Source organism: Pomacea canaliculata, linkage group LG8, assembly GCF_003073045.1.
Source record: "Pomacea canaliculata isolate SZHN2017 linkage group LG8, ASM307304v1, whole genome shotgun sequence".
NCBI classification, from domain to species: domain Eukaryota; kingdom Metazoa; phylum Mollusca; class Gastropoda; order Architaenioglossa; family Ampullariidae; genus Pomacea; species Pomacea canaliculata.
Window position 1 is genome coordinate 22,871,872 of NC_037597.1, and position 17,224 is coordinate 22,889,095.

At 39.5% G+C, this 17,224-nt stretch overlaps 2 protein-coding genes across 4 annotated transcripts in view; one reads left to right on the forward strand and one right to left on the reverse strand.

The window, feature by feature from the left end:
* The first annotated feature begins 887 nt into the window (after nt 1–887).
* LOC112571218 (protein crumbs-like) lies at nt 888–9,306 on the forward strand. 3 transcript variants are annotated; one of them, XM_025250073.1, is made up of 14 exons: nt 888–1,080; nt 1,332–1,454; nt 1,770–1,886; nt 2,490–2,527; nt 3,012–3,119; nt 3,567–3,701; nt 4,194–4,292; nt 4,625–4,702; nt 5,035–5,139; nt 5,554–5,625; nt 5,888–5,995; nt 6,242–6,349; nt 7,217–7,383; nt 7,993–9,306. In XM_025250073.1, the coding sequence occupies exons 2-14, from the start codon at nt 1,345–1,347 to the stop codon at nt 8,194–8,196; spliced, it is 1,449 nt and encodes a 482-aa protein (XP_025105858.1). In that variant the 5' UTR covers nt 888–1,080; nt 1,332–1,344; the 3' UTR covers nt 8,197–9,306. The 3 variants fall into 3 exon arrangements, with proteins under 3 accessions (XP_025105858.1, XP_025105860.1, XP_025105859.1); XM_025250075.1 differs by having other exon boundaries at nt 7,220–7,383; XM_025250074.1 differs by having other exon boundaries at nt 5,554–5,622.
* The window catches only part of LOC112570437 (mucin-12-like), a 30,178-nt gene continuing 21,756 nt past the window's right edge, over nt 8,803–17,224 (reverse strand). Inside the window, exons 31-46 of the mRNA XM_025248849.1 lie at nt 16,890–17,006; nt 16,634–16,723; nt 16,164–16,277; nt 15,801–15,847; nt 15,347–15,444; nt 14,492–14,662; nt 14,176–14,225; nt 13,911–13,936; nt 13,607–13,719; nt 13,127–13,255; nt 12,815–12,864; nt 12,413–12,532; nt 11,189–11,944; nt 10,387–11,145; nt 10,012–10,025; nt 8,803–9,107 (exon numbers count right to left, since the gene is read on the reverse strand). Of these exons, the coding sequence (XP_025104634.1) occupies nt 8,829–9,107; nt 10,012–10,025; nt 10,387–11,145; nt 11,189–11,944; nt 12,413–12,532; nt 12,815–12,864; nt 13,127–13,255; nt 13,607–13,719; nt 13,911–13,936; nt 14,176–14,225; nt 14,492–14,662; nt 15,347–15,444; nt 15,801–15,847; nt 16,164–16,277; nt 16,634–16,723; nt 16,890–17,006 (2,933 nt within the window). The 3' untranslated portion in view covers nt 8,803–8,828. The remainder of the gene's footprint in view (nt 9,108–10,011; nt 10,026–10,386; nt 11,146–11,188; nt 11,945–12,412; nt 12,533–12,814; nt 12,865–13,126; nt 13,256–13,606; nt 13,720–13,910; nt 13,937–14,175; nt 14,226–14,491; nt 14,663–15,346; nt 15,445–15,800; nt 15,848–16,163; nt 16,278–16,633; nt 16,724–16,889; nt 17,007–17,224) is intronic.

Here is a 17,224-nt window from a genome sequence, read left to right on the forward strand (position 1 = left end):
TCCGGTCTTCTGGGGACAAAATAATCTTCAACTCTTTTTAGCTGGAAAGTGGTTATGTTGATTTTTGATAAAAATCATGTCATGCTGTTACACTCTATTAGTTTTGTTTATGTTAGATGTTTTCTTCCTGCACTTTGTGGTCCTTAAACAACTTCAGATACACCATGCAAAGCATGTTATCAACCACATCCATACATTAACAAGTACAGTATAATACCTTAGTTTTGTAAAGCTGTCACGAACCAGTCCGTGCCTCATGTTTTTTTCGTGGTGTTTAACCTTTAGGTGGCTCATGGACCAAACGTGTATGTCGAATGTATGTTGAATGTATGAAGATATTAGGAAAGACAGAGTTGTGGAAAGTTACTCAGGCCCAAGATGCAGAGAGAGCAAGACGTGTCTGAGTCACGAGTGTACATCTCCCGAGTGAGATTTTTGTGTAGTAAAGGGTAAAGGGTAGTAAAGGGTATAGTGTCAATCGACGTTGGATACGACGCGGTACTCACCCGTTTATGGAGTAACCTCGCCTAGACGAGGTATGAAATCTTTTATGTATTACTTCTGGAATTGTATTAGAACTTACGTAAGTTGGAATTTGTAAACATATGAGAGAAAGATGTGTGAATTGAAGAATATAGTCTCGTTCTGGACATCAAGCTCACATCTCCTTTAGCAACATCATAACTCAGCCACCACAGACCCAATCGTCGGCGTCTGTTGCTGGATGTGAGTGTCGTCTGCTGCAGCAGACGGTGAAAATAGGGGGCAGTGGTGGTCAGCGTTCTTAGATTCCAGGGCACGCGCAGACTTCCACTTTTATGGTTTGGAACCACATGACGAGTCCAATACGTCAAAAGTAGATTTGCGTCATCGATGACATAATTTTGAGGGTAAGGCTTTCTCGTCATTGGTCTATTAGATGTCGTTAACGACCTGGGTAGACGCAGGGCTCTATTCATAGGCTTCCTTAAGTTTTTGTTAGAGTGTAGTATGTAGACTAGAACATTGTAACAATATCAAACAGATTATTTACAGTTAGTTGAGAGAACTCATTCTTGATGTATTGGAGAGTTTAGTAAGGTAAGTTAACGACAACATGGCCTCTATTTTCCAGAACATCTCCCTCTATCTCTCTCTCTCTCTCTGGTCATACATTAGATCATAACACAAGCTACCAAAAACAAACCTTTGCTGATATGTGACAGATAAACCCGCATCGACAAAAGCTTAGAATATTTCCAAAAGATGTAATTTCATCATTCTTAACTGTGTGTGTTGTTTTGTCCGTAATCCTTTTTTTCCCTTCTGTTAATATTTTTTTTAAATCAAAGGTGAATTCGACTAATGGGTTGGACGTACACAGCAGGGCCCGATCGACAAACTGAGTCGAACACTGGACAACCGACTGACACGAGGGCAAGGAGGAATGTCTGGCAACGCACGGGGGACTACAGGTACAGGAACATTGTCTCAAACGTTAAACGTTAAACGTTAAACTGCATGAAGGACAAGAGTCTGCTAGAATGCGAGGGGAACGTGCATGAGTTCACTTCTGAGAGAGTGTTGGGTCAGTGTGCATGAACGGACAAGTTAGAGAGTGTACCATATTGGTGTACCATATTCGATATAAGAAAGAATGACCAATTGCTGTTGCCTTACCGAAGAACGTATTGAAATGTAGACTAAAAACGCAATTGTTCTAGTCCACAAAAGAAAATCAAGATGGTATGATACCTTGCGAAACCGATGATCGGCTCTTGATATTGCAGCATCCCTGGCAGCAGTGGCATGTCCTATCGCAGAAACAGCGAAGGAAATGGGGATGACCAAAGAACAGCAGAAAGGATGGCTTCACGAGCACACCCAACTGATGCCAAGAACTCTAGGTCGGTCACAGATGCAGATCATTGTATAGAGGAGTTGCCGCATGACATATTCTTTCCGTATGACATATTTAGCACAGGCCCACCTGCCTCTCTCTCTCTCTCTCTCGTCAGGCCTGTATGTCAGAATTAATGACCTCCAAGCAAAGGAAAGCCCCATAATAACCTTGCTCTTGACCTGCTCTTGCGCCGATGACCTGACATTCGTGAAGTTGGACCGTGGGCAGCAGACTGTTTCCACTGTAGCAGAAGAAGCTGCACAGTGAGGAATTATAGCAATTAATAAGTACAGCAAGAACATGGAATGACGCCGGAAGAACCATAAATACTATTTGAGATAAGGAGTTTAAGAATTTTTAATGAAGAAGGATAATAAAAAGCAAGGGGGAAAAGGAGAGCGACAGAATGAATGGGAGAGAAAGAAAAATTGAGAAAGATTTCAGCAAATTAAAGAGAGTATCTTTCTGTGATCTATTAATTAAGTTTTGCTTAGTTTAATTCAGAAATGCTGCATTTCTACTAGATTTTTTTTTCTTCTGAATGGAGACGACTGTTTCCCTTCTAAAGGTCTTTCGTAGCATCTATAAGCCCTTAATGTCGTTGCAGGGAAGTTGGTAAGGTACGGACTCCAGTCAAGTCACGGGGTATGTATTTGTTCTCTTTGCTTAGCGATTGCAGATTCTGACTATCATCTGTAAACATGACACTCCAGTTACTGAAGACGTTTGGTCAGGAACGGTATAGCGTTTTGACTACATATCATCGCATCTTCGTTTGCAAATACCATTCATTGTATGTATTTGCTGCAACGTACACTGTGCACTTATAAACGGAACTACATATGAATTGCCCTCTAGGGATTAATAAAGTATTATTATCTTATCTTATCTTATCTTATCTTATATCACCTTCTCTGGGAAATACCCAGTCAAAAGAAAACATTTAACATGTTACTTTGTTGTTTGACTAAAAATCCAAGATCACCCCGTTACAATTTACTGAAACGTGTATAGTATAAAAATCCTATTTACTTAATTATTGTTGGATGAAAAAAAAATCCAACTTTGTCAGTCAGTTGTCAACATAGGTCACGAAGCCTAAGCACATTTTGTGTGCGTGTCGTTACAGATTTTGACCCCTGTGACATGGTTCCATGGCAGCACAGAGACAACTGTTCACCTCAAGTAGAAACAGATACTTGTGCAAGTGCCTGCGCAGCCAACAGCAATCTTGACGGTAAGCATTATCAATATAACAAAATGTAAAAATTAAATATCACATAACTTTGTAAATTAAAAAATAAAACAATATAATAATTTTAAGACTATGGATCTATATACCAGCATCCATATTTAGACCAGTAGAACTCCGTTTTCTGTTTTGGTTTTATATATTCTATCATTTTCTTTAGTCGTGCTCCAACTTCTCCTCTTCTTCATTCTTCTTTCATGTAGAGAAAATGCACTCGTTTGTTAGCTTTAGACTTCTCATCAAAACTTTTGCGTTATGTTCTGATTAATTTTTCGTTGTTACGAGCTACGTAATAAGCTTTAGAATTTAACTATAAATGTTAGCGAATAATGTATCGGAAAATTAAAGTTTGCCTTTATGTATATTATGCCCATTTTTATGAAACTTTGCTCATGCGTTTGTTCATGTTGAAAGACATTCTCCTGCTTGCAGCTACATGTTTAGGGAAACCGAAAGACGCTTGCAAATGCAAGGGCACTGCATACCAAGAGAAGGACACTTATGATCTGATGGACAGATGTCTTTGCGATCCGCTACTTAGTAATAGTAAATTAGAATGTCAAAAAGGTATGGTGTGATATTCCAACTTGTGTGTAGAGTATTTACTGTACACATGTATAATCAGACTGGGAGATAAACGACCACGTGATGTTGCGGCAAACAAGTTGCATGCACTAGTTGTGTTTGAAAGGGAAAGTGCTTCCACCTGAAGGCGAATTTGTGCTGTGGAGGGGAGGGGCATCTGGGCACTGTCTTTTTCTGCCTGCTGTTTATGGAGAGATTTTTGTGGCTTGCTCTAATGACAGTTGCTTACACTGTGAGTCACTCTCACGACCAGGCAAAGTGGAGAGAGTGTGTGTGTTGGGGAGACTACTACAGCTGTGTCTCACTAGCGCTTCCGCCTCACATGTAAGAGTTTTGAAAGAAAACTTATCACAGGATGATGATCTTATTTAGTACGTGAGTATCATGGGTAAAGAGTAATAAACTGTCTGGAAGAAAAACACTAAACATATTTTGACGGCATGATTAATAGTCAATCCGTTAAATAAATTGCAGATTATACGGAAACTGATAGTGATGGATCATCAGTAGACAGTTGGGGTGGTTCTTTCTCTCCATTTCAAACATCCTGCAGCTCTTGGGAATGTGCTACAGGTCAGCGATGGGTATATTCCTTTTTCTTACGCTATACTACATTATACACTATGCATGCTCGTTATTTCTAAATTCAAAAGCTGTTACACCGCAAATCAAAGGACAAACAAGACATTGACTAAAATGACAAATAATACGCAATATTATGAGTAAAGTGGCATAAAAATAAATGGACCCTGACGGTGCACAGAGACAAGCAAACACTAATTTTATAGAAATCATTTGTGACCTTTGACACTTTGAAAGTTGTTATACGTACATAAAGTAGTTGCTATGATAATTCACTAGCAAAAAGGAAGTAAAAAAACTGCTTTAATTTTTGTCGCTAAAAGAATCCAGTTCTTTCTTGAATTATGGGACAAGTGTCGACCCAGTTTATGACTATAAGCATCAGCATCAGACAGAACATGGTATGTATTATAGAACATGAAGCTGATTCCTTCAGTCTGACATTGATGCAACATATGTAATCTTAAAGGAATGACTATATGTGTATTTACATATGTAATATTTATTTACCCATACAAATATGGATAAACACACAAAAGCCATTTCCATAAAACTTTCTGTGTGTATAAGCAGGGGTTAGGGTAAAATGAGTTTTATTTTCTATTTTGTTTGAAGCATCACCTTTTTATGAAACTTTGCTGGGACACTGTGACCAGTAAATGTTTTAGCAATATTGTTCACAAGCAAATGGTAGTGTTTTAAAAACAATCTTGATAAAATTCTGCTTTCATAGATGCTGATTGTCAGACCATTCCTTGTCAATCTAAAGACACGTCTGTGGACGCGGAGGGCTATTGTCAGTGTTTACAAGAATATTCTGATGAGAATCTTCAAACAGGTTCTTTATTTTTTTTATAGTCATGTTAATTATAATAGATTAAATATGTAACGTATTTCATGTATTTTATTTTCCATGCTAGTTATCAGTTAATGTTTGTAGTCAAACACAATTTGAGGGCAATGTATCCAGCAAGAATCCAAATATAGAGCAAGCTCTTCTGTTGTGAAGATACAGCTTTTTAATGTTTCTTAATGTGGTGGAACGACTATTTCAAATAATTTTTTATGTAGACAGTTCTCCACAGACTACATTCATTTGCACACATGCATATGCATGTCAAAACACACACATATACAAAAAAGCAAGAGTTTCTCTCTTGAATACAATTTATATTTTTCTAACAGTGGTTTATTTTTTGAACTTTCTTCTTGAATGCAATTTTTGAGCATAGCATTTGATGAATTGTGGCAGACGTATGTCACTGTGGGAGCTATTCATCTCAGAAATCAGAGGGTTCCAGTGTTGACCCAATTACAACAGGTGGTAAATAAAGTTATTGAATCACATAGTATTGCATTTACATGCATCAGTATATACATTGAAACCATTAAACACAAGGACTTTAAAAATATAGTGCTTTCTATAAATCACATTCTTAATTTATATATGTTAAATGACAGAAATATTTTACTCTTAGTAGTCATCAAAATCAAACACATTATTGAGCATGATATTTATGTTATATCTATATAAGTATACAGAGTAAAACTTGGAAACTCACAATTCAGGAAATATTTTAATGCAGATAAATCCATCATCATACAAGATGTAGACAATGAGATATGTTCAAACCAGATTTACAATACTAGCTTTTGTCAGTGTCATGACAAAAAAGGTATTCCTCTTGAGTCAGGTAAGTCAATTTTACTTGCATAGTGTAACAGATGTGAATTTTATGAATTATGAAATTATGTTTATATAACTCACTTTGCCGCATTTTCTTTATAGTCAGCTAAAAATATGTAATATAAAGATATATATATATATGAGAAAAAGATCACAAATTTTCTTTCTCCTTATATGGTGGATAGACTTATTTTGCTGATTTTGTGTAGTACAGCAGTGAAATTAAATTTGGCAATCACTTCTGGTTTTGCAGACAAAAATAATGCTTCCAGTCCGTTATATCAGTATGATCCTGTTAATGTGAAGACTGATTTCTTTTGCCAGTGTCCATCAGTTGGCAGCTATCAGCAAAGTGGCAAAGGCAAGTATAATTTGCATGCCTTTTATATGGCATCTATTAAAAATAAGCCAATTGTCTTCATTTAGAGCTATAGGATGGGTTGGTTGCCTTGGGTGATTTCACACTGCGGGGAATAGGGAGGATAGGGGTGTAAGGGAAACTGGAATACCCAGAGAAACACCCGACGACATGCCCTGCAAACAGGTGTCATATGCAGAAAGTGTCCCGGCGTGAAATTTGAACCAAGAACCTATTCCTTTTGGTAATGACAAGGGAATGTATTTCATTAGGTTATTGTTGCTCCTGGGTGTTACGGAATTTTCTGTATTATATACATGTACCCGCTTGTCAGCATATTCTTATGTTTGCAGTGAAGTACAAGCTAAGTCAAATAATTTTTTCCTACTCAGATTTCGTTAGTGTGCAAGGGAGACTTTCACATGTTGCTGCTGCATTTTCTAGTTACATAAGAATTTAAAGTTCTCTTTGAGAAATATCTTACTTAATCAAGCGCAATTTTATTCACTCCTCAATTCTTCATTCATGGACCTTTTTGTCTTGCTTTCATCTATTTTCCAGACTATTATGTTTATTATATGGCCGACTGTCATATCATTCGCAGTCTTTCATGTGCAGCGTAAATCTAGTTATTATTATTTGTTTGTACGAAAATTTGCTCATGTTTCTGTTTATACTTACCTATTTCCTGCCGGTTTAAGACACTTTGAAACTTGCATTGTGCAAAATGTAGTTAAGAATCGTATATGCCTTATGGCAAACGGAGTTGTTACAGAGCTTATTCGGCTAAATGGTAAGTCAAAACTAACTACTGTGACCATGGACTGTATACAGTTACTGCCAAAGTTTGAAAAACATGACCCTTGTTAGCAGATCTCATTCCCTGCGTATCTGTCCCATCCTCCCCTGGGAGCTTGAGCAGTGGTGATAGTGGATCTTGTCAGTGCATTCATCATTCCACGTTGGTAGCAAAAAGCTACAGGGTGCTGCTAGTAGAGGAAGGAGGAAGATGCTATGGTAATGCTGCTTCTTTCAGAGTGAGTATTTTGTGTTTTGTCTTTAGTGGTTACTGATTGACTTTCCTTGTTAATGTCCGTTGATGGTAGCGCAGTATTTTTAAAGATTCTGTGGACAAGAACTGTTGCGGTTAGTGTGCATCATAGTTGCAGTTTCAAATATTTAGCAGTTTTCTGAAAAAGATCCAGTTTGGATTTAATCTTGGTGAAGCAAAAACGTAAATCTTACCTGTTTTTAATCTTAAAATAATTTCTAAAGTGAGGTACTGTCTCACTTTATTTGGTCCTTACATGGCTACGTACTGATCATATAATAAAAGAGCGGGTAAAAAATGATCCGGCAATATCAAATAGTCAATTTGTTGTCGTCGTCACTATGAGACAGGGAAAGGAAGGAAGAGAGTGACCTCAACACAGCTGAATTTTTTATGATGGTTGGGAGGACGACACATTTATCAAAGTCAAGAAATAAAAATACTAATAATAAAGTGTAAGGGATGCTGCTATGAATTACCATAAATTGTATATTTATACAGCATAAAAACTTTTTCAGTGTAGCGAAAATTTGTGCACTGAGTTACGTAAGAATTACCTAATTTAAACTAAGATCTATTTTAAAAATTATTGCAGAATTGGTTAACATCACAGCAGAATGCAAACAATTCTAGCAACAGTTCATATGACATCACCACTCATATCCTGTGTGAACGTCTGGACAATGAACATGGTATAGACGCTTTACAACTTAATGCAAACGCCAGTTTGCTGGGGCTTCCTGTTGGTCTGGTACTGGGAGTGGCCACTGCTTTGCTGTCAAAACGCTGCCAATTGTAAGCATGGCTTAGTTTCTTTCAAAGTACAGACAGAACCATCCGGTTACTTGGATTTTGTTGTAACTGTAGGAGTATGTCCTAATATTTTTTTGTTTTCTCAAAGAGGAAATATGTCAACCATAATATCAAATAACAAATGAAATCTGAGAGGCCGACTGTGGGGCAAATTATTTAAAAAAAACTCTGAATGGTTATTTTTGCCAACAACTTACTAGATTTCAGCTTCGTCCCACATCTCAGAGCGTTATCAACTGACAAGAACGATTAGGGTTAACTTATTGTAACCCTAGCAGCTATTAAATCTTTGCACATAATAGCTGTGCACAAATATTATTACTTGAAATAATTTACATTTATACATGAAAAGTTTTTTTTACAAATTTTATTTACAAGACAATTTTATGGCATTCATTACGTCAACAAAGAAATTCAAAATTAAAAACAGCTTTCTAAAAACAAAATTATTGTTTTCTACATGTTTTTTTTTCCTTCCATGTGCTTTAAAGATTTATAACAAGATGTTTGTGGACATTTCTATCAATTCGCCATCACAGTTAATTCGTGTCCAGACAAGGTACGAAGATTTAGCTACATGCGTGCACGAACTTCCTCTGGTATGCACGCCCACTTCCCTTAGTGGCCGCCAGCCCAGTTCTTACTCTTGCCTTGCCGTCGGGCGTAAAAAGCTTTGGGATTGTTGTCGACTTGGTTGAGGTTGTTGCCTTTCAGTCTGCGCACCAGATAATACACCATGGCAGCGAGAAGGATGAGGCTGGTGGAGGAGGCGGCGCCAATACCCCCCACCCGCAGTAGGCGCTCGTTGGACACGCGGGGCCTGATGACGACATGCGACGTGTTGGTCACAGGGTTGTAGCACGTGCAGCGCACGTTACCTTTTAGTGCAGCTTGTTTCTGCAACATGTTACGTAGCAGTGCATTGAGTCGCCATGGCAGATATTCCCAACTCGTTATCTGGCAATCTTCTGAGTTCACCACTAAAACAAATGTCGAGCGGGAGGCGAGAGTGGCGACCTCAAAAGAGATTCATGACTATGGGGGAATATTGTAGGAAATCCTTTTTGCCTGCAAATAAAACTGTCGCGAAAGGTGAGATTGTTGTGAATTATTCGTTTTCAATGAATCTTGGACACATCCTAACAAATTCTACACCGCTACACACAGCTAAAGGTCGTTCCCTGACATTTTTATGGCTTGGAGGAATGAAGTGTTAAGAGACCGCACTTTTCTCGGGGAGACAATTTTGTGAGGGCAATGCCCATCTCCTCTTTCTCGCTGCCTTACTTTTCTCGACCCCTTGTAGACTCGCATACCCATTCTCGACAGCTGGGTCGACTAGGAGAAATTCATTTCACCACAAGGATATCGAACCGAACGCCTCTGCGTTTGGGCAACATTGCTCTGACAACTCGGTTACCCTCTCCGCTGTTATGGCTACAACTAATGCTGATGATGCTAACACTGGTACATATTTGAAATGTGCCTGTATCTTTTATACTGGAAGTGCACGCGAAAAAAAAAGTGGTCCATTAGAAGATGAGAAAATAAACCTACAGCTGGAAGAGTGACTCGACATTGCTTTAAGTTATTGGGCTCTTTCAATGGGTGTTGTAACTGTCGAGTTCCTGCTCACCTTTGTATGGTAGTCCGGTATCATGCAAAGACTATAAGCCATACAATTTAAGGACAGCGAATATCGTTTATAATCTACAGGGAAGACCACTCGTCCAAGTTGAATATGGGCGTGTGTGTGAGAGGGTGTGTGTGTGCATGTATACTCACGTCCCGTTGTACTTACAAAAGCTTGTCGTTCTGGAAAAGACAACAAAACGATCTCTTTATTGATAAAGATATGTCCTGGTGTATTTATCACGCACGCACCCACGTGAAAGTAAGTGTATGGAATAAAATGTTATTATCACTTAACTTTTTGAAAAAAAAAAATCACAATCTGATATATAGAAGCGAACTTTAGGAAATAACTTATCTTTGGATTTATGATGACGCTGTCATCTAAACTGTTTGTTATTAACTAAATCCCAACGTTATTAAGAAAATATTTAATTCACAAATTATTAATATTTTGCAACTTTAAACTACTGTGCTCTGGTGTTGTCTACTAACCCTTTACCTCGGAGAGTTATATGCAGTTAGAGGATTCAAAAAGTTTTACCTGCAGCACATTGTGCGGACAAATTGTTGAAACCACTTTGGTCAGTTGATTGTGCGATGTGTGAATAAGAGTCGCGCTTGGTACTGGAAGAATAGTCGTAATAGACGGCACTGTTTGGTGTACTAGAACCCCATGTCTCCATTCCAGTGTTCAAATTGCCTGATGTTTGGCTAACCATGGACTCGGTGCTTGCAGACTGGTTCCAGCCTGAGCCAGAGGTATTGCTAGTAGACTGTTGAGAGCTCAAGTCTAAGCCGCTGCTTGTAGACTGCTGATAGGTAGAACCAGGAGAGGCCGATTGCTGAGAGCCTGTGCTAGGAGAAGTAGATTGTTGAGATCCTGAGCCAGAAGAGGTCGATTTTTGAGATCCTGATCCAGGAGACCCTTGTTGCTGAGAGACTGAGCTTGGAGAGGTCGATTGTTGAGATCCTGATCCAGGAGACCCTTGTTGCTGAGAGACTGAGCTAGGAGAGGTCGATTGTTGAGACCCTGAGCCAGAAAAGGTCGATTGTTGAGACCCTGATCCAGGAGACCCTTGTTGCTGAGAGACTGAGCTTGGAGAGGTCGATTGTTGAGATCCTGAGCCAGAAAAGGTCGATTGTTGAGACCCTGATCCAGGAGACCCTTGTTGCTGAGAGACTGAGCTTTGAGAGGTCGATTGTTGAGATCCTGAGCCAGAAAAGGTCGATTGTTGAGATCCTGAGCCAGGAGACCCTTGTTGCTGAGAGACTGAGCTTTGAGAGGTCGATTGTTGAGATCCTGAGACAGAAGAAGTCAATTGTGAGACCCTGATCCAGGAGACCTTGTTGCTGAGAGACTGAGCTTGAGAGGTCGATTGTTGAGATCCTGATCCAGGAGGACCCTTGTTGCTGAGAGACTGAGCTTGGTGAGGTCGATTGTTGAGATCCTGAGCCAGAAAAGGTTGATTGTTGAGATCCTGAGCCAGGAGACCCCTGTTGCTGAGAGACTGAGCTTGGAGAGGTCGATTGTTGAGATCCTGAGCCAGAAAAGGTCGATTGTTGAGATCCTGAGCCAGGAGACCCTTGTTGCTGAGAGACTGAGCTTTGAGAGGTCGATTGTTGAGATCCTGAGCCAGAAGAAGTCGATTGGTGAGACCCTGATCCAGGAGACCCTTGTTGCTGAGAGACTGAGCTTGGAGAGGTCGATTGTTGAGATCCTGATCCAGGAGACCCTTGTTGCTGAGAGACTGAGCTTGGAGAGGTCGATTGTTGAGATCCTGAGCCAGAAAAGGTCGATTGTTGAGATCCTGAGCCAGGAGACCCCTGTTGCTGAGAGACTGAGCTGGGAGAGGTCGACTCTTGAGACCCTGATCCAGGAGAAACCGATTGCTGAGAGTCTGAGGTGGGAGTGGTCGATTGTGGAGATGCTAAACTAGGAGAGGTCGACTTTTGAAAGTTTAAACTATTTGTCTTCTGAGAACTTAAGTCAGAGACTTCCTTTGTAGATTGTTGGGAGCCTGATATCGCCGCACGGGTTGTAGCATTTTCACTCTGTAAGCCAGATGTGCTGCTTGTAGCAAATCGAGTTGATGTCATGTCTGCATATAGGTAAATTGAAATGCGGATTATGAAAGTCAACGACCAACACCCTTTTCTCCTATCTCTCTCTCTCTTTTGCTATGAATCAGTAAAGAAAAACCACACACATCCACAGAAATACATGCGTGGTCGCATCTGCATTAAGAATTTCTGTGCAAATAAATTATTAATTCTAAACATAATCTGACACAGGCAAGGGCTACTTAGTGTCAAGAGTTAGTCAGTTCTGGTGTCAAGAACTACCATTAGGACAGACGTTAAATGTCGTTGATCTTTTGCAGTTTGACAGCCTATTTTTAGAATTCACGTAAAGGAGGCCGTTCACACTTACTTTAAAGGCAAGGCTACCGGTGATGTCAACACACGTAGGCATACAGACTACCTCGCTAGGCAACGCAAGAAAGATGTGTAGAGGATAATACTATAATAAAAATGTTAAGAGAGTCGTGGCTAACCAAGACACATACCTTCTGAACAATTTATTCCATGAAAAGAAACAGGACAGGCACAAAGGTATCCTGGAGGACCAGTCGACTTTACAATACACGCGCCACCGTGCTGGCAAGGGTTTGGCGCACACGGGTCAGCTGTTAAGATAAAGTTAATTAGTGTTTGCCTTAGACAAATGCTATTGAATGCCAATCTATCAATTAATATAATTCAGTGCCACAAAGTTATTTTTACGAAATGCCAAGTTTCACAATGTAAGAAATTTTAAAGGAGGATCAGTAAAGTCGTTTTTAAATCGCTTTTTAATTCCGTTTGCCATAATGTTGGAGAAAGGTGAGACTAAGTTTCAGAAAAGGTGAGAGTTAAGAATGTGTGATAAGAGAATTAATGTCTTAGGCAACAAGAAATTTAATTCTTACTTTTGTTAGTTATTGTTTCAATCTGGTAGCACCGCTGATCACCAGTCTTACTGAAAAAGAAAACACAACTTAAAAATAATATTGCTTTAATTTTATTACACCATAGTCTAGTCCAGAAGTTTATACAGACAGGGCTTCTCAAGAGGAAATCTTAAAGTGTGGTGAACTGACACGCTTAAAAATCACTTTCTTTTTGGAGTCGCCGATCCTTAGTGAATTATGATCAGTCTCTGCCTAACCAACTGAGTTTTTGTGTGGACAGCTGCTGATTGATTTCGGCTACTTCGTGTTAATGTTGCCATGACTACAGACCCCACAGCAAGACAGACGGTCTGCGAGGAGTTGTCTGGTGTCAGCAGCACGTCCGAACCGCATGTACTGTTATTGAGGGAAGTCGTTTGGAAAACAAGAGCGCCGCTCGATCTGGCTTGTACTGGAATACTGCAACAAACAAACATGAGACACACTGGCGTACTGCAACAATCACAATCGAATGCGCTGGAATGTCGTATGCTTCTGATACTGGTCGAGGTGTGGCCTGTATAAACCTTGAATAGAATGTCCACATTTTTAGCGGTATCTAAAGCAGTGTCAAAGATTTGATTTCTTGCATGACTGTTGCTCGTGTCTAGCTAGTGAACTGTTCTTTGAAGAGGAAGAAGGACGTGGGTGTTTGTGGGTGTGCGGGTGTGTGTGTGTGTGTGTGGGGGGGGGGGGAGGTCATACGACATAAAAATAAAAGCCCGTATACGTATTGTATCTTCTTTGGTTTGACGAATCACATTTATTTACCAGTTTCCTGATGTATTCATCTCGCTCTGAAAAAGAACGTGACAGGGCTGGTCCACGTGACACCATATTGTTGCGCCATGTGGAGGCGCCAAAGCTGCAAAATGACCTCCGTGCTGCAAACACAGCAAACTGTGCGGTAGACGGGTCAGCAAAGTAGACGGCATATAAAATGATGTTTCGTTTTCAAGCTACTTCTTCTTAGATTTAAGTGGCTGGTAAAAAAAAATGCAATATCTATAAGAAAATTCTAAACAATATCACATAGTTTCAGTGTGTACAGAGTACTAAGGAAAACTTAACTCACCACTGGAGTCATTGAGGGAGTCGAAACTGTTCCAACAGAAAATACAAAGAAAGTTTAAATAAAACTATAGTAACTTTTTCAAATGCGCTTTAATCATAATTTACGATATGCATAAACTGATCATATAATTTGCCTGGACAACTACAAAGAACGACAATGAAAACTGTAAACAGTAAATGTTCGTATTTGGTTTACCAACGATTGCAGCCATGTTTACACTATTTTGTATAGTTACTATGGTTTATAGTCACAAAAAACTTCTTACCGGTAACTGTTTCAGAGGAAACGATGTAACAAACCTGGTCAGTTTTATTCCTGCAATTTATATATATAAATCAGTAACTCAACACTGGACATGAGAAGTTATTGCCTACAAAGTGTTTTTTGTCAAGATTTCAGTACAATGCAAACATTATGGATTATCAGTCAGTTGACGACAAAGCCAGATTAAACAGATCATTTGAAATGAAGGCAAACAAAACTGAGTAATATTCCTATTTTGTCTGTTTCTTTTTTGTGCATCCATTTCACTGTATCTTTCTTCGCAGTTAACGCAAAAGTATTCAGCTTATTGTTCTAACCCGGATTTAACCCCGATATTTCCACGCAAACAGGATGGTCGCCTGGGGTGGTGGGATGTGACGGACAGCACAGACATCAGAACTGGAATGCCGGCAGCGTTAACCTCGGTTAGCGAAGATACAGATGTTGACACCTGACCCGAAGCCAGTTCTGGGTGGATATCAGCAGATCTAAACAGTTCAAAACAAACACGACTGACGCTTAGAGAGATAAATATTTTATTGATTACTTTTGACTTTGGTGTAATAGTTGTACACTAGGTAAATGCAGGCATTTGTAATTAATTTTCACACAGATGTGCATTAGACATAACCCTAGCATTACTATGTGGAACTTTTTATTGCCGCTTAGAGCAGGATTATTCAAAAAAGTATTTACCTAGTTGTTGTGGCCTTTTTATGTGTAATAATACCATTAGAGTGCGGAAAGATTTTAGGCCCAAGACGCACAGCAAAGCCATATTACTTTAAATACCACAGACGCAAATTAAGTCCAATAATTTACTAGAGGAGGGATGTATTGGCCGTTTGACTCACTAGCGAAAATATTTTTATAGATGATCACTTATTGAGAGAAGTATATTTTATTACATCACGAACTGGCTCAATAATACTTTAGAAACATGCGAATGTAAGAGCGACTGGCGCAAGAATACCACGAAGGTATGTATAATTTACAGAGTGATACTGGTACCATGAGAAAATATTTTCTGCCGAGTGCTTAGTATGATGCAAATATACATTAATTAAATTACTTTTACATGATAACATATTTGAAAACGGTTAACAGATTATCTGTTTCAACTCGCAATGCTGGAAGGTAGACAGAAAATAATTCGAAAAACTAAGTCGTACGTCTGGTTTCCTGCAAGGTACAGAGGAAGATGGCATGTCTGTCCAACGGCGCACTGTATTCTCATGCCGGTCCTTGGCGTGGGCACCACGGCGTGGGGCTGTGGACAGGAAGTGACGTTGCTATAGAGCAGTGCTGTGAACATTTTTCTGGGACTCTTTCTGTGTAACTAGGCTTGTCAGCATTGCCCAGAAAACTGTTCTAATTTTGATCTTAAACTCTTATGGGTAGAGATAATATGGAGCTAGTTGCTTGCGTGTTCATGTGCGTGTATTTTGTAGTGTAAGCGTATATTTGTCGGTGTGTTTCTTGTTAAAGGGCAATGAGTTCCCTTGCATGGGTAGAGGTGGGGGAGAGAATGTGCTACACATTTAAGCGGCTTTTGTGTACAAATCTACAAAAGCACACACACGATAAGATGCACAAAATGATATTTTGCTTGTGTATGTGTCATACCACCTGTGAAGTCAGGACGTTGAACGTGAGTGGAATATCCACGTTTCCTGAAAAATATAGCCAAGGTGCCAAGCGATCAGACAATGAAATAATCAACATAGAATGGAGGATCCTTTCCCAGTAAATGTAGTCAAAACGATTACTGGATGAATTCAGACCATGGGGCTTTTATCTTTATGAACTCACTTTGAAACAGAACATTAAGTTAGAGACTATGAAAAAATTAATAAAACCTTATAAGATTTTTAAAAAGAAAACATTGTTCTGTAAACTGATATTTCAAAATGGAACTATAGTATACACACATAGTGAAAAACATGTCTATATGTGTCAATTTTGCTATGGGTGCAGTTAGTTCCTCACTTGTGTCACAGTGATCACCACTCAGACCCAGCGGACAGAAGCAACTTGCTGTTGTCCCCACGACTCTACACACAGAACGTGCTGTGCAGTTCCTGATGCTACACTCTGTGGATTCTGCACGGCCACAAATTCGTCATAAATCGTAATTAAATCATCAGAACATTTCACTTTACATGAAAAGAATTAGTTTGAAATGCAACATTATTTTTTATTTTCGTAAATACGGTCATTACCTTCATCTGACAGAAAAAACAGTCTCAATTATCTCAATCTAGGACTCGGGCTGAGGACATACACATTCGTGTAGATGAGTGGTGCAAAGGCAAGAAGAGACCGGACGAATACAGAGTTTCTGAGGAGATGAGTAACATTCAGTAACTACGAATTGGTGTAAGAGTGTAGGTGTAACGAAAAAAGGGGAAAATTTAATGGCGATTATCGTTGGCGTAAAACAGTCTGTAACATCTCACCTGTTACTTCTGTGCCAGAAGGCGATGAGGAGCTGGCAGTAACACCACTGTAATGCACGTCTGTTAAAGAAGTTCCAACGGAGCTTGTGTCTGTGACAAAATTTATAAATTGAGTTTCAAATGTATATTACAAGGAATGGAAACAAATCATCATGCAAAAAGATTAAAGAGTAGAATCCTGCTTCTGCTGCCGATGTTATTTAAATCATGGAACTGCAGAAACAATGAATTTATTAAAGCAAAACTACAACCCTACCTTGTTCATCGCAGCTGGCGTCAGAAGAATAACGCGCCGGACACGCGCAGACGTAAGATGGAGGCGTGTTTATGCACTGTCCTCCATTGTGGCAGGGGTTCACGGCACAAGGGTCATCTGAAACATTCCTTGCCGCTATCAAAGTCTGCAAAACTAATTAACACAATCGAGTAACCAGTCGTACTGTCAAGACCTGTGTCGGTGAACGGAGTTCAGGAAATGATGCCTTCACTATGTATCTACCCTTGTCGCTACATCACTCACGGCCACTTACTGCTTCACATTTTGGGTATGATTATGATCGTTGCTAACGACGAAATCGAGCTGAAATTTAA

Bases quoted from the DNA above. Each gene is read 5' to 3' on its own strand.
- LOC112571218 (XM_025250073.1), top strand. From the start codon at position 1,345: ATGGGTTGGACGTACACAGCAGGGCCCGATCGACAAACTGAGTCGAAC. The intron at 4,293-4,624 runs GTCAGCGATGGG...TGTCGCTAAAAG, and splicing joins CTCTTGGGAATGTGCTACAG to AATCCAGTTCTTTCTTGAAT. The intron at 7,384-7,992 runs GTGAGTATTTTG...AAATTATTGCAG, and splicing joins GTAATGCTGCTTCTTTCAGA to AATTGGTTAACATCACAGCA.